We start from the raw sequence: 15,868 nt of genomic DNA on the forward strand, positions 1-15,868 counted from the left end.
AAAGAGTCAGACACAACTGAGCAACTAAGCACAGGACAGGATAGCTTTGGGTAAGTCACTGATTCCGTTTTTTTCAGCCAGAGAATGGGAACAGTATCATCCACCTTGTGGGACTGTGAGAACTAGAGACATTATGAAAAGTTCCTAATATAGCACAAAATCATTATCATCACCACTATCAGCTTCATGCAAAAAAAACAAAAAAACCTAAAATTCAAAACTGGCCAAAAAAATTTATGCACAAATATTTTTAAAGAAAGATACGCAAGTCAATCTCATTAAGATTCTGAAAACCCTGTCACCTGCTTTATTTCTAGATAAGGGTAAAGGGAAACAAGGAAATATTCACTTGAATTTGAGGGGCAGCTAAACTGAAAGCAAGAGTAGCAACAATTTTACGCCTCTAAGGTTACTCTGATCCATAAAGGAATGGTCAAATTTTCTTGTTTGGAGACTTAAGAGTTTAATTTTCTCCTAAAGCAAGATCATCCACTTTGGCTGGGGTAAAAGAATAAAGAACAAACTCAGTAGCACCAAATGGGGTTTAACACAGAAAATAGGCCCAGGTTTCTCCTTTCACATACAAAGTTTTACATTAAAATATGTTTAAAAATCATAGTTGTTCCTTTTGATTCAATCCTTCTTCTTCTACCAGGAACCCCAGAAACCTAAAGAGCATGTGCATTATTGACTAGATATACAATCCAGCTGCCCCTTCCAAACTGGAATCTGATTACAAATGGACTGGCCTAGCTCAAGGCTGCCCTCGGTGACAGGAAGCAATATCTATGCTCTCAGGGAAAATGGATACTGAGGATGCCACCAGTCAAAAAGTCGAACGCTGTGTACTGGGTCCAGGATGACTTGCACACCCTGTTCACTGCGCAGTTTCTGACCACCATGGACAGGATAGTCTTGGAACACCAGTCTCACTCGATGATGCCGCATGTCCGTGCTCACACTGATAGTAAACTGGGAGGGAAAAGTAAATTCAATACCCAAATTTAACAACCTTGTTTTCCTATGACACACTCTGAAATTAAACAGTCTAGACAATTGACATGGACTAGGCCACAAAATAATCTCTAAGTTACACTACCAGCACCTTTGCAAAAATATTAAAAATTAACTGGTTTTTATAGGTTTTTCTTAGCTTCGTATATTTAAACTGTGCTAAAGAAAGCCTCTCAAATGGCTGCAAATAGTAGGATACGTGCACATAGAGTACCATCAGTGACAATTTTTAAAAACTTTATAAGAGATGGTTTGAAGGGATTTTGATGAGATACATCTGATGACTTTTTTTTTGGAAAATAAACCACAAAATCTCTAAATGTGTTTATATATCAACATATATAGACGGGTAGAGAATTGTATGAATAGGAAGAATATGGAATATGAGTATATAAATAAGTATTAATGTGGCTTAATGAGATGGCTACCATAAAAACAGGTATATGACATACTTTGAATTATACAAAATTATTTAAGAGAGTGGATATCTACATGTATATATTAACAGAAACATTAAAGAACAATTCCCCAGAAGTTAAGTGCAGTTAGAGGATACAAGTCTAAGTTACCTTTACTGTCTCAACATGTTTATGTATTATTTAATTCTTCACATGAAGTATGCATTACTTATTTTACCATTAAAAAAAGAATAAAGCTATTTTCAATGTGGAACATATCTCTGAACATAAGCCAAAAATACAGAAAAGATAAATTACATGAACTCTCCAGTTGCCAATCCAGTTAAAAATATGGAAAATATACCAGAGGCATATTTGTTGTTTACTAATGTAATTCTTAGCTAAACCTTGAATAGTCAAGAGAATCATGCAAAAGACAGAGCTGGTAACCCTACATTTTACTATTCCATTTATGATACCACATGCATGCTTCAGATCCTGACATATAGTGCCCATGCATAAGCTTTATCATTAACCTTAATGGGATAATGTTTCTCAAACATTAACGAGCACAACACAGGAGATACAAAACCATTCTATTCACTATGGAGAAGGAAACAGAAGTAAAATATTCTCAGACATAATTAACTTCTCCACAAATAAGTCTATTCCTAAAAGTCAGTTTTCAGATTTTGTTTAAAATTACTTTAAACAATAATTTTTTTCAAAGATTTCTTCCTCAGTGGTTAAATATACAAATCTTTCAAACTCTAGGTACAGTGACAGTCTACGAAAGAACTGAGGATGACATCCTGTCTCCACTTACCAGGGTAAATATCATTCCCATGACAATTGGAATAAAGATGAAATTGAGGGTGGTGACCTGCAGTAGGCAGCAATCCTGGTCTGGGTTGGTATGAACGTCTTCGTACTGAATGGGAGGCTGCAATCCTCCCATACACTTGCTCTTTAATCTTGGGGACTGAGGAGAAGTAAGAATTACTCTCATGGGTTAGAGGATATGTTATGGCTCTAAGACTCCACCAATGGAAATGCTTAACTAAAGCTGCTGAGATCCAGGTATCTGTTGTCTCTTCTCTCTTTAATATATAAATCAGCTTTTACACTGATCAAGGAAAGCCCTTTGAAAGATGAGGAAACACATGCAAGGACAGGCAGAACAGGTCCTCTCGGTAGCCAAGATCTCAGGTACAGTCCAAGCAAAAGGCAGAAAGAAAGGTACAATAGTATCTGCTCTTCCTGCGAACACCCTTGGCAGTCCCGTTCCCCACGGCCTCCTCAAATTGCCTCAGATATATAAAACCATGTGAGTTATTATTGTTTACAAATACATTTGCTTTGAAAAAAAAATTCTTAGGCAAATAACCTCAGTACATTGTTATAACAAGTTCTTTCCTTTCCCCTACTTTTAAGTCTTCAAGTATACAGAAAAATTAATAAAATCATGCAATAAACTCCTGTATATCCTGTACCATTGGATATTCTGCCATATTGGTTTTCTTTCCTCTCACATCTCTCGTTTTATAAATATATATATATATATTCATATGTTTAAAAAAAATCACAGCTCTGGGGTGGGGGAGGCAAAGTCATTTGAAGGTAACATTGGCACCTAAAAAAATTAACAATAATTTCATATCTAATATCCACAGAATCTTCAAATTTCTTTAATTGTACCAAAAATGTCTTTTATACATAAAGAGGTATCTCATTGTTCATTAATCCAGGATCTGCTCAAGGTTTATTCTATGCATTAAGCTATTAAATTTTTATGCCTCTTTCATATAAAATAATTCCTTCTTTCTTTTCATGATATTATTATAAGTTTTAATGTGTAGTATCTGATTTTAAAAAGGCAATTTTATGTTTAGTAAAATCAGAGCAAGGTATTACCTGAAAAGCAAAGAGATGATAAAAACACATACCTGTTTTTTGAACTTGAAGTTGAATTCCCACATTGGTTCCTGTCTGTTCCCAACAATCTTTCTGCACCAGAAAAGTAAGCACTGTAAGAAAATAAAAATAACTTTTCTGTTGCTACCTCTAAAGCCAGCCATGGCTCCAATGCTGAGATTTTACTTTGGCACAGATAGAAACCCCCATATCCTGCCCCCTCACCCCCCAATTTGACATTGGTGCAACATGAGAAGAGACAACCCCAAGGCTGTTCAGTAAAGAGAAGAGGTACCAATAAAAGTCAACCTCAGATGCTATTAAGGTCAACCCCTATTATTCTCATCTTTAAAGACAGAAACATGGTCTCTAGAGACTGGGGCATTCAGCAGGCCACTTCTCTACATTAAAATATAAGGGCAGTCAGTAGCCATCAGATAAGATGATAACAAAGCCATAAAGCAGGCAGAGATAGCCAACCCTGAATGTAATAGGAGCAAACCACTCAGGACCTTCTGGGAGCAGACAGCCGGTATGGAAACTATAGAGCTGAGCTGAATTCAATCTAGAGTAACCCCCTCAAGGAAAGTCAGGCTACAGCTAGGGTTAACACAAGAAGTTAAGTACCTCCCAGGGGATAAGGGGTGGGTCGTCCGCCGTGCCAGCTGTCCTGCCCTTCAGACATGCCCTGTACGTCCTGCTGTTCCATCAAAAATAATGGGCTTGGCTTTAAGGGGCAAACACTTCTGCTGCCAACACAACAGCTCCAGTGTCCCACACAAGCTATGCTACTGAAAAGAGAGAGAGGGAGAATCAAATACGAAAAGGTGGAGTCCAGCAACATGTGACAACTTCCTTCAGGCATGCTGGCAACTTCCTGAATGCCATGCGATTATCGTTATACTAGCAAGGCAATGCATGGGACATCAGCCACTGCAGGTCCCACATCCTCCAGATCTTAAACAATGGACACAAAAACAGCAGACAGGTGGCCTAGGCTTCCTGTCTCGGTTAAGATTTTTTTTATCACCACTGTTAGTAGTCCACTTAAAAAATTAATAAATTATAAAAATATGAAGACATGGGCATTTTAGATTTAGGAGTAGCACTCGCATTGTGCACTGGAGCCGCAAGGATGTCCAGCATGAAGTCTGCCCAGTGCTGCTCTGCTCCCAGCAACTGATAACACCCGGCCACGGCCAGCTTTGGGGTGATCCCACCTCACCACAGTCAACCTGCGATGATCAAAGGTCTTTGGGGGCAGGAAAACTATAAATGTGAAAAGATACTCTGTCTACTCATATTATGAGAAGCAATAAAATTCTACCCACTCAGCATTCTAATCCTGCCCTAAATCCATCAACTAGTGTGACATTAAATTGAGCTCAGCCAATGACCCTGACCACCTCAGTTTACAATCCTGGGAAAAACCATGATGATCTTGAAATCAACAGTACTCTTCTAATCAATATGTATCAGGCAGAATGTTCTCACACTAGAGCTGAACTAGGGAAAAAGAATCATTAACATCCAAAGCATAAAAAACAAAATAGAATTATGAAGTGCTAAAGAACATTAGACTTTGGGTAGGAACACAGTAAAAAAAAAATAATTCACAAACTCAAAAGATACAAAATTTGGACAATAGTATTAGCTAAATGAGAAAAAAGTTGGAGCCATCAACTTGCCTAAATAATCATATATGCTATAATAGTCTAGCTTGGCAAAGCTGTGTTCACCAGATACCTCATGGTGGAACAAAGAACAAAATGGACCACAGGCTTACAGACCTACTTACAGATCAGAAAAATACAATGAGACTTGAATACAATGCATAAATGAATATAAACTACTGGGGAAATCCAGAGATATAAATAATGGACTAGAACACAGGAAGAATTTTAGAGTGCTAAAGTCTGAGTGGGAACACTTTTATAGTCTCTGAAACAATCCATCCCAGAGCCTGGCAACAATAGGCACTTTGCAAATGCTGAAGGAGTCTATACCAGAATCTTTTAAGAAGGTCAATGAGAAAGTGACATTCCAGATGTCAAGGTCACATTAGAAAAAGAAAATTAGTAGCATATCATGATTTAAAGCATCTTTTGAGAATTATGGTTTACCTTTACCATTTGAACTGTGTTCTTCCTCGCTCAAATCATCAAACCATTTAAAGTGGTTCAATATATAAGGCAAGAAAATAAATTAAAATAAAGAGAATAAGGAATATGCTAAAAGCACAAGAAAGCTTTAAGGTAAAGATAACATAAGTCAGCCCAGCACAGCAGGAATGTCCTGGAGAAACGATGAAATGATACCCCCAAGCCCGGGAGGTTTATATTAGTCCTCGAGCAGCCTGGTATCTACAGCCCCAGACCACCCCATTAAGAAAGCTAGAAACAAGCCATGATAACAGGCCCATTATACAAGATCCATTTGTTAAACCCTACCACTAATACCCACTTACTTTGGAATTCTTTAATGTGCTAGGAGTGCTTTCTGGAATGGCTGGATTCTTGGAGATTCGAGCAGCAAATGGCTCATACATATGGTACAGAGATCGGATCACACATGCCCGAAGACAGTGCAGCTTCTCCATTGACTCTGGTCGCAGGCGCAAAGGCAGAGAGGCATCCAGTGTGTAGTGTCTGAAACATGACACATTACTCCTACCAGTAAGCGACCTGTCTCTTCTGTTCTAGGCCAGACTCCTAGGACTCCTGGGTTCTGTACAAATTTTACATTACTATTCCACTGGCCAGTAGTTAGTTTGTCCCTAGTGTTCTCATGCGGTCTCTCTCTCTTAGACAAACACACACACACACATACAAATTACCATCTCCTTCATTTCTCAGCTACTTTTCTTCATTATGCAAAACCCAATTCATATATACCTTATAATCCTGCACTTCTCTACTCATTTAAAAATTTTAAATCCTATTTCACTTTAAAAAAGAGCAAGTCTCTGACTTAATACTAGTACAATATACTTTACTCAAAAAGAACTTGCACTGGAGAAGATCTACCAGGTTCTCTTGTCACATGTCTCAGAAAGTTCTCTATTCCTTGATAACCTCAACATCCCCTTCCACCACATTCTTACTGACACTTTTAACCCAGCATCAAAAGTTAGCCCTCTTATTAATCACATCATTCACTCTCTCCTCACCACTGCGACTATACAGAACCACATAAATGCAAAGACTATGCATTCAAGATGACTAGCAAATCTAAGAAACCACCAACCCAGCTGGAAAGATAAACAGATGGGCATCTATAGTTTATGAGAATTCTAGCTAAGATAAACCTCTGAAGCAAAGTCAAAAACAGTTATTTTTGAGACCTTACTTTTGCTGAAAGTATTAGGTTGGTGCAAAAGTAACTGGGGTTTTACATTGTTGAACTTTGCCACTTCATATTGGGATACGTTCTTAAATAAATGTGGTTATATTATACATCATTTTAATGTACATTTCTCACCTTTTTTTTTTTTTGCTAATGACATTACTTGCTATTTATTTTGTATTTACTTTAGACTATGGAAATGATGTTAGACAAGAAGCAAATTGGAGTGGTTTTTTATTTGAGTTCAAAATGGGTCATAAAGCAGCAGAGACAACTCACATCAACAATGCATTTGGCCCAGAACTGCTACCAAACACAGTGCAGTGGTGGTTCAAGATGTTTTGCAAAGAAGATGAGAGCCTTGAAGATGAGGAGTGTAGGGGCCAACCAGTGGAAGTTGACAACAATCAATTGAGAACCATCATCAAAGGTGAGCCTCTTAGAGCTATAGGAGAAGTTGCTGAAGAACTCAACACTGACCATTCTATGGTCATTTGGCATCTGAAGCAAATTGGAAAGGTGAAAAAGCTCAATAAGTAAGTGCCTCATGAGCTGACCAAAAATAAAAAAAACTGTCATTCTGAATTGTCGTCGTCTAGGGCTTCCTTGGAGGCTCAGAGGGTAAAGCGTCTGCCTACAATGTGGGAAACCCAGGTCCGATCCCTGAGTTGGGAAGATCCCCTGGAGAAGGCAATGGCACCCCACTCCAGTACTCTTGCCTGGAAAATCCCATGGACGGAGAAGCCTGGTAGGCTACAGTCCATGGGTTCGCAAAGAGTCGGACACAACTGAGTGGAGCGACTTCACTTTACTTTTCTACTCAACAACAATGAACCATTTCTCAATAGGATTGTGATATGCGACGAAAAGTGGATTTTATACAACAACCAGCAATGACCAGCTCAGTGGCTGGACTGAGAAGCTCCAGAGCACTTCCCAAAGCCAAACTTGTATCAAAAAAGGTCATGGTCACTGTTTGGTAGTCTGCTGCCCATCTGATCCACTATAGCTTTCTGAATCCCAGCAAAACCATTACACCTGAGAAGTATGCTCAGTAAATTGATGAAATGCACCAAAAACTGCAATGCCTGCAGCCAGCACTGGTGAACAGATTGGGCCCAAGAATTATTCTCTACAACAATGCCTGAAGGCACACTGCACAACCGACCCTTCAAAAGTTGAAGGAGAAAAAAAAAAAGTCGAGTGAATTGGGCAATGAAGTTTTGCCTTATCTGCCATATTAACCTGACCTCTTGCCAACTGACTACCACTTCTTCAAGCATCTCAACAACTTTTTGCAGGCAAAACGCTTCCAGAAGCAGCAGGAGGCAGAAATACGTTCCAAGAGTTCACTGAATCCGGAGGCGTAGATTTTCATGCTACACGAATAAACAAACTTATTTCTTGTTGGCAAAAATGTTTTGAATGTAATGGTTTCTATTTTGATTAACAAAGATGTGTTTGAGCCTAGTTACAATGATTTAAAATTCACTGTCCGAAACGGCTACTACTTTTGTACCAACCTAATAAAGATTCTGCTTGGGGGTAAGGAGGTAATCATAGGGAAGACAATTACCTGAATGAATTAATATCAATTTTAAAGAGGAGCTCAAGGAAGTCAAAGCTAGGTTCATGCCCAGGCATGAATTAGAGAAAGTGAAGAGGTCACCATCCAGGGAGTAGCATCAAATCAAAAACAATGAAATCAGCCACACAGATAACACAGTGAGCTCTCTGTGGTCGCACCTTCGGTACAACCTTGTCCAAAAGGCAGCAGTGCAAGTGACAGTCCAGGCATTCTTACAAATCAGGGAAAAATTCACAATGTCCTCAGGACGGATATAGGAGGCCAGCAATAGCCAAATATCCATGGGATACTCTTCTCCTCCAGTCCCGTTCAGGTCTTCTGAAATAGAAAAAAGAACTATAACCTCTGACCTTCTATTATATGCACATATAAAGATCCCTAATCATTTCAATTCTCCCAGGGCTTGCATAGTTAAGAAAATAGTTTAAATAGGTCCAAGGAAGCCTCTCAAACTCACATTTCCTGCTTATTGTAGGTGCTGAAATTTTTTGTTTCCTGTTGCCCAAGTGAATAGGTTGTGTTCTTAATTAGGCCTTTATTTAACCAGTATTTACACACTATTTTGAAGTTTTCATACATTACACCATTCAACTCCAATAATATGGAAATAAGGAAAATATTACTGTGCCCATTTTACTATATTATTGTGGCCCATATTACTTTGTGCGTGTAGTCAGGGTAAACAAAACCCAGTTTTCTCCAAATTCCAACTTTATGTAAATTCTACCCTTGATTTCCCTTGCAATCCCCATCCATCATTTTCTTTAGTTCATTTAAAAAACAAAACTGATTTTTATATAGTATAAGGAATCCTCAAAGTACAAAATAAAAAACTAAGTAAATTACAATGTATTTTCATTACTCAATAATTGCTTGCACATGTCTTTTTTCTTCTAGTTTCTGGTTGCACTATCAGCTTGGTCTACAGTTCTGGCCACAAGCATCCAGTAATCAAAGATACCCTGTGACGACATATCCTCACGTCTTCCTCCTTCAGACCTTATTAGTATTAATTCTCTTGACCCTGACGTCCACTATACATGTCAGATTCAAGTAAAAAATCACACTCCATAGAGACACCAGAATCTGGTCTAACTCTAAACTTTAATTGAGACTTAGTTATATAGTTATCCAAAACCAAGGTTTCTTTGTTTCCTGGGCAAAGCCCATCATATAACCACCTCCCTGAAGCTGCATCTGGTTTTCTAGTCACTTCCTGCAGCTCTATAAGTCAATTAGGTTCTTGCATCAGGTTCTTCATAATGGAGACCAATGCTTCTAAAACATTGTTTCTTGTGGTTCCTATTCTTCTTGAAATCTCCAGTAACCATTTAAGGCTCAGCCTACAGCCCTTGGGGCCCTCTTCTCCCACATTAAATCTCTCTCTCAGAGAAGGCAAACAACTTTCAGTAATTCCTCCACTGAGAATCATGATAACTTTTACAAAGCAGAGTACTGTTAAAATTTTTCTGTCTTTAGGGACAAAATTCAGTGATTATAAAAATTGCCAATATTCTTTTTTTGCAAATATTTTATACATAATTATTAAGAAATTTCAAAACATAAATGGAATCAGTAAAGGAAAGCTTCATGTAGGTAAGTTATGTAGGACATAAAAAATTTGATAGGCATAGGTTAAGAGGTAGTATTCCAAGTGAAATAAACAGCTAACACGAAGCCTGAATATTCAGAAAAACAAAACATATGTGACGGCAACAAACAGATAAGTTGAACAAGATTTTGATGATATTAATAAACTGCTGTTAATTTTTTTACATGTGATAATTTTTTAAAGAGCATTTATCTTTTGGAGATAATTACCAAAATATTTACAGATATAATAATGGGATGTCTGGAAACTTTCAAACTAATTGTGCATGTGTGTGTGTTGAGACTAGGGGTGAGGGGGTAGTGGCTATAACAAAAACAGCCATGAGTTGATAATTGTTGAAGCTATGTGATAGCCACATGGGATTCATTATACTATTCATTCTTTTATAAATGTTCCTTTTTTAAAAGAAAAAAGGGGGAGGGAAAGACTGGTTTGATGAGAATAAAGAAACTTAATGAGGGTAAAGTGGAGCAAGGAAGTAAGAGATGAATTATAGCTAAGAGTTTGTAAACCACAAGTCATACATCTAGTAAGTAACTGGGCTCCTGAATACATAAGAATTATTACAACTCAGTAATAAAAATATAACCTAACTTAAAAATGAGTGAAAGATTTGGATATTTCCCTACAGATGATATACAAAAGGCCAATAAGCACATAAATATTCAACATTAGTATGCAAATGAAAACCATGAGATACCACTTCACATTCACTAGATTAAAAAGTTAGACAAATAACAAGTGTTGGCTAGGATGTGGAATTGCTAGTGGGACATAAAATGGAAACTTCATAAAGAAAGCTTGGCAATTCCTCAAAGAGTTAAACACAGTCACCATGTCATCTAGCAATTTCACTCCTACCCAACAGAAATGAAAATTTATGTTCAGACAAAAACTTGTCTATGACTGATACTAGTAACATTATTCATAATAGTCAAATAAAAAGGAATGAAACACTGATGTATGCTACAATACAGATGGACCTTGAAAACACTATGCTAAGTCAAAGCAGTCAGATGCAAAAGACCACATATTACATTATTTCATGTCCAGAATAGGCAAATCTATAAAGACCGAAAGTAGTTTGGTGGTTGCCTGGGAGGAAGGGATGGGTGGGAAAGAGTGTTAGGAGGGAATTAGGAATGATACTAACAGGTTTGGGTTGACAGAAATGTTCTAACTTAGATCATGTTGATGGCTACAGAACTCTGTGAACATATTAAAACTACACATTGCACACTTTAAAAGGATGTATTTTGTCTCAACAAAGATGTTTTAAAAATCTGTAAGCTCTTCTGTGGAACGTGCTTGAAATCAAAGAAGAAAATCAAGAGAAATATCTAACATTGATACAATGGTGACAATAGGCAGGGATTTCAAGCAATAAAGAGAGAAGAATGTCTATTAGCATCCTTGGTTCTGGAAAAGAGTGGTATAACTGACAACAAATGGCATAATTGCAAAACAGTGTCAGTTCATTTATTATTGATTATTTCAATTGTTATTGTTCATTTGCTCAATCATGTCCAACTCTTTGCAACCCTATGGACTGCAGCATGCCAGGCTTCCCTGTCCTTCACCATTTCCTGGAGCTTGCTCAAACTCACATCCATTGAGTTGGCGATGCCCTCTAACCATCTCATCCTCTGTCGTCCCTTTCTCCTCCCACCTTCAATCTTTCCCAGCATCAGGGTCTTTTCCAAGGAGTCAGCTCTTTGCAACAGGTGGCCAAAATACTGGAGTTTCCACTTCAACATCAGTTCTTACAATGAATATTCAGGACTAATTTCCTTTAGGATGGACTGGTTGGATCTCCTTGCAGTCCAGGGGACTCTCAAGAGTCATCTCCAACACTACAGTTCAAAAGCATCAGTTCTTCGGTACTCAGCTTTCCTGATGGTCCAACTCTCACATCCATCCATGATAACTGGAAAAACCATAGCTTTGACTGGACGGACCTTTGTCGACAAAATAATGTCTCTGCTTTTTAATACGGGGTCTAGGTTGGTCATAGCTTTTCTTCCAAGGAGCAAGTCTCTTTTAATTTCATGGCTGCAGTCACCATCTACACTGATTCTGGAACCCAAGAAAATAGTCTGTCACTGTTTCTATTGTTTCCCCATCTATTTGCCATGAAGTGATGGAACCAGATGCCATGATCTTCATTTTTGGAATTTTGAGTTTTAAGCCAGCTTTTTCACTCTCCTCTTTCACCTTCATCAAGAGTCTCTTTAGTTCCCCTTCACTTTCTGCCATAAGGGCGATGTCATCTGCATATCTGAGATTATTGCTATTTCTCCCGGTAATGTTGATTCCAGCTTATCATTCTTCCAGCCCAATATTTCACATAATGTACTCTGCATATAAGTTAAATAAGCAGGGTGACAATATACACCCTTGACATACTCCTTTTCCAATTTTGAACCAGTCCATTGTTCCATGTCCGGTTCTAACTGGTGCTTCTTGACCTGCATACAGGTTTCACAGGAGGCAGGTCAGGTGGTCTGGTATTCCCATCTCTTTAAGAATTTTCCACAGTTTGTTTTGATCCACACAGTCAAAGGCTTTAGCATAGTCAACAAAGCAGAAGTAGATTTTTTCTGGAATTCTCTTGCTTTTTCTATGAACCAACAGATGTTGGCCATTTGATCTCTGGTTCCTCTGCCTTTTCTAAATCCAGCTTGAACACCTGGAAGTTCTTGGTTCATGTACTCTGAAGCCTAGCTTGGAGAATTTTGAGCATTACTTTGCTAGCATGTGAAATGACTGCAACTGTGCTGTAGTTTGAACATTCTTTGGCACTGCCTTTCTTTGGGATTGGAATGAAAACTGACCTTTTTCCAGCCCTGTGGCCACTGCTGAATTTTCCAAATTTGCTGATTATTTCAAAATATTTTAACAAATGCAAAAGTCTGTTATCTGATTCTCAAGTATAGGTGAAAGTTCTCATAGATCTGAGACCAAAATGATAATTATTATATTAACTTCCCCCTGACTCTAGCTGATCATCAGAAACACTTTAGCTTTATCAAAAGGTACCCTGAGACCTCACTGGTAGTGCAGTGGATAAGAATCTGCCTGCCAATGCAGGGACACAGGTTCAATCCCTGATTCAGGAAGATTCCACATGCCATAGAGCAACTAAGCCTGTGCACAACTATTGAGCCTGCATGCTACCACTACTGAAGTCCACGTGTCTAGAGTATGTGTTCCACAACAAGAGAAACCACCACAATGAGAAGCCCACACACCAAAACAAATAGTAGCCCTCACCCACCGCAACTAGAGAAAGCCCCCACAAAAAGCAACAGAGACCTAGTGCAGCCAATATGTAAATAATTTTCAAAAATTACAAATAAAAAAGAATAGGTATTCTGGGCTCCATTCCAAGAGTATGAGTTTTTAAATCTGGAGCAAACCAATGAATGATGGATTGGCACACTGCTGCTAAGCCACTTCAGTCGTGTCTGACTCTGTGCGACCCCAGAGATGGCAGCCCACCAGGCTCCCCCGTCTCTGGGATTCTCCAGGCAAGAACACTGGAGTGGGTTGCCATTTCCTTCTCCAGTGCATGAAAGTGAAAAGTGAAAGTAAAGACGCTCAGTTGTGTTCGACTCTTAGTGACCCCATGGACTGCAGCCCACCAGGCTCCTCCGCCCATGGGATTTTCCAGGCAAGAGTACTGGAGTGGGTTGCCATTGCCTTCTCCTATTGGCACATTATATACCATTAATTTAACTTTCTTTGTTTCACTTGTGTAAGTTTTATCACCACTAATCCATAAATATCACATATTTTTCTATTTACTACAGTACCTAGTAGACATAAAGCAGACATTAACAACTGCAGAGCACATACATATCTAACTGAAATGAAACCGGTTATATAAAAATCCAAATATTTAGGAGAACATTTTTGTCAAAAATCTGCTTCCTTACACATTCAGAAATCCAGAAATGCAAAGGCTTTTTGTTCTCCTGTTGTTAAATGGATTTTACCTGATAATGTTCTCAATGATAATATGTTCTCAATGAATGGCTACTACAGTTTACAGCTCCAGAAATATACTGACTGCTATGACTCTCCTTTCCTCTCAAATTTAGATATAAGTGGAAAGCCCTGGTATATTAAAGTCCTGTCCTACTCCTAATATTCAAACTCGGGTTCCCTACTAGTATCACCTGTTGTGTTACTGAGAAGTGACAGCTTCAAGGTATCACCACAGATAGGACCAATAATCCAAAAGAAAGCCAGCGTTGTACCTCTGTGCCTCTTGCTTTTCTTTTTTCTGGAGATAGTTCTCTCATGGATGCTTTCCTCCTGGGCATCAGTCTCACCACTGCTGTCGATGATGTCACAGGGCTCACCAGCCCCAGAAAGAGCTTCCACTGCAGGAACCTGGGAGGCTTCCAAGCCACAGAGAGATTTTACTAGAAAAAAATAAGAGAATGAGACAGCAGAGCCTAAGCCTATGGCTTAGGCAGGGTATCAGCATACATGAGGAAAAGAAAACAGAAAAACAAAAAAAGGAAAAGCAGTGTGAGAGTCTGCTAAAGAAAGCTGAGAATGTTAAAAAAAAAAAAAAAGCATTTTAAATACAAAAAATTGGAAAGCAATGGGCAAACTGACTCCAAAATTGCAGAAACACATCAGACCTGAAATATGGGAGTGAAACACATCAGATCTGAAATAAGGGAGTGAATTATTCTCCACTATAAACCCTGCAGGAGAAAAGCAAAAAGTGAACGCTATTTTCATTTGCATAATTTCTGAGGAGAAGGTTGAGAGGAATTAAATCCAATCTAACCTTAATTCTGGGTGAGAGACAGTACTTATTATAAAAACACAAGTTTCAAGCTTGAAAGTAAGAGAAGCATGAAAAAAGGGGAAAAAAAATGCTTCAAACGCACAAGCAAACAGCAGTAAAGTGAAGAATATATGTGAACAATAGGAAGAAGATTAATAACCAGGAAGAAAGGAGTGGAAACCACAGAAAAGTACTCAAGGACTTATTTTTTTAATAAAAAGACAAATAAAATATTACTGCTACAGAAACTTCTACTGTTCTTGGCTAATCTTTCCCTTCCTCTGAATAAGTAAGTAACAACGGAGGACAGCAAACACGTTTACAGGAAGATCCCCAAAGGATTGTTAGAAAAACACTGAGGCAGAACCCCAGGAAAATAAAAAACCTAGCTTTCTTTTCAGACTGTCTGAGTCTGAAAAGACTCGTTGGAAGCCTACCTTCCTGCTGAACAGCATTGGCGACAGCTTTCTTGACCCTTCCAGACCTCACGACGGCCGGATCCGAGTTGGCATAATCCGCCACGGTCACTGAAACACAGTACCAACCCTCAAAGGAGAAGGCGTCCCTCCTCAGCTTCCTCCCCACCTAGATTCTCTGCGCACTCCAAGTCCCCGGAGGGCCCCAGCCGCCCTCCCACCGCAGACAGGGGAGCACTCGCCACGGTGCCTTCCAGCCCTTCTTCCAGCCCCAAGTCTTTCAAAGCCCCTGCCCCTCGCCCACCTCTTCCTGAGCAGGCGTCTTGGGCCCGGAACTTGAGTCGCTTCCCTCTCTTGGGCATGGCGACCGTGTCGGGGCGAGGCCGGGTTAAAGGGCCAGGACCCCGGGCCATGTTTCAGGCCAGAGAGCGGGATCTGGGAGCCTAGGGCCAACTCCGGCCGGCTCCGCTGCCATCCCGCTACAGAGACCGCAGCTCCCGCGAGGTCTTAGGCCCCGGCTCCGCGTCGCTTCGGCCGCCGACTCTCCTCTTCAGAAACCAATCACCCTCTGGTTTAGGGAGTACGTCATCATCCGGCGCCTGCAGGTAACCCTGCGTCTGGGTTCCTAAGAGGTTGGGAGGGTGTCTTTATGGGCCGTGTGGGTTTTGTCACACGTCTTAAAAGATAATTTTGTGACTCAGACCGAAACCCACAACCCCGTTGATTAGAACTGTGTTTACCTTCTGGTCTCCCCAATTTTTCTGCTATTGTCTC

General features: G+C 39.4%; 1 protein-coding gene across 6 annotated transcripts; it reads right to left on the reverse strand.

Annotated features, from left to right (window-relative positions):
• Positions 1-213: 213 nt before the first annotated feature.
• TMEM183A (transmembrane protein 183A) lies at positions 214-15,664 on the reverse strand. Of its 6 annotated transcripts, none has more exons than XM_040263042.1 (8): positions 15,399-15,664; positions 15,116-15,205; positions 14,134-14,301; positions 8,418-8,574; positions 5,794-5,974; positions 3,359-3,439; positions 2,239-2,394; positions 214-972 (listed from the first exon to the last, which is right to left on the reverse strand). In XM_040263042.1, the coding sequence occupies exons 1-8, from the start codon at positions 15,505-15,507 to the stop codon at positions 787-789; spliced, it is 1,128 nt and encodes a 375-aa protein (XP_040118976.1). In that variant the 5' UTR covers positions 15,508-15,664; the 3' UTR covers positions 214-786. The 6 variants fall into 6 exon arrangements, with proteins under 6 accessions (XP_040118976.1, XP_040118980.1, XP_040118977.1 ...); XM_040263046.1 differs by having other exon boundaries at positions 2,239-2,386; positions 15,399-15,653; XM_040263043.1 differs by lacking the exon at positions 5,794-5,974 and adding an exon at positions 3,954-4,117 and having other exon boundaries at positions 8,418-8,577; positions 15,399-15,653.
• Between the last annotated feature and the right edge of the window lie 204 nt (positions 15,665-15,868).

The sequence above is a fragment of the Oryx dammah genome, unplaced genomic scaffold, assembly GCF_014754425.2.
Source record: "Oryx dammah isolate SB20612 unplaced genomic scaffold, SCBI_Odam_1.1 HiC_scaffold_21, whole genome shotgun sequence".
In the NCBI taxonomy this organism is placed as follows: Eukaryota; Metazoa; Chordata; class Mammalia; order Artiodactyla; family Bovidae; genus Oryx; species Oryx dammah.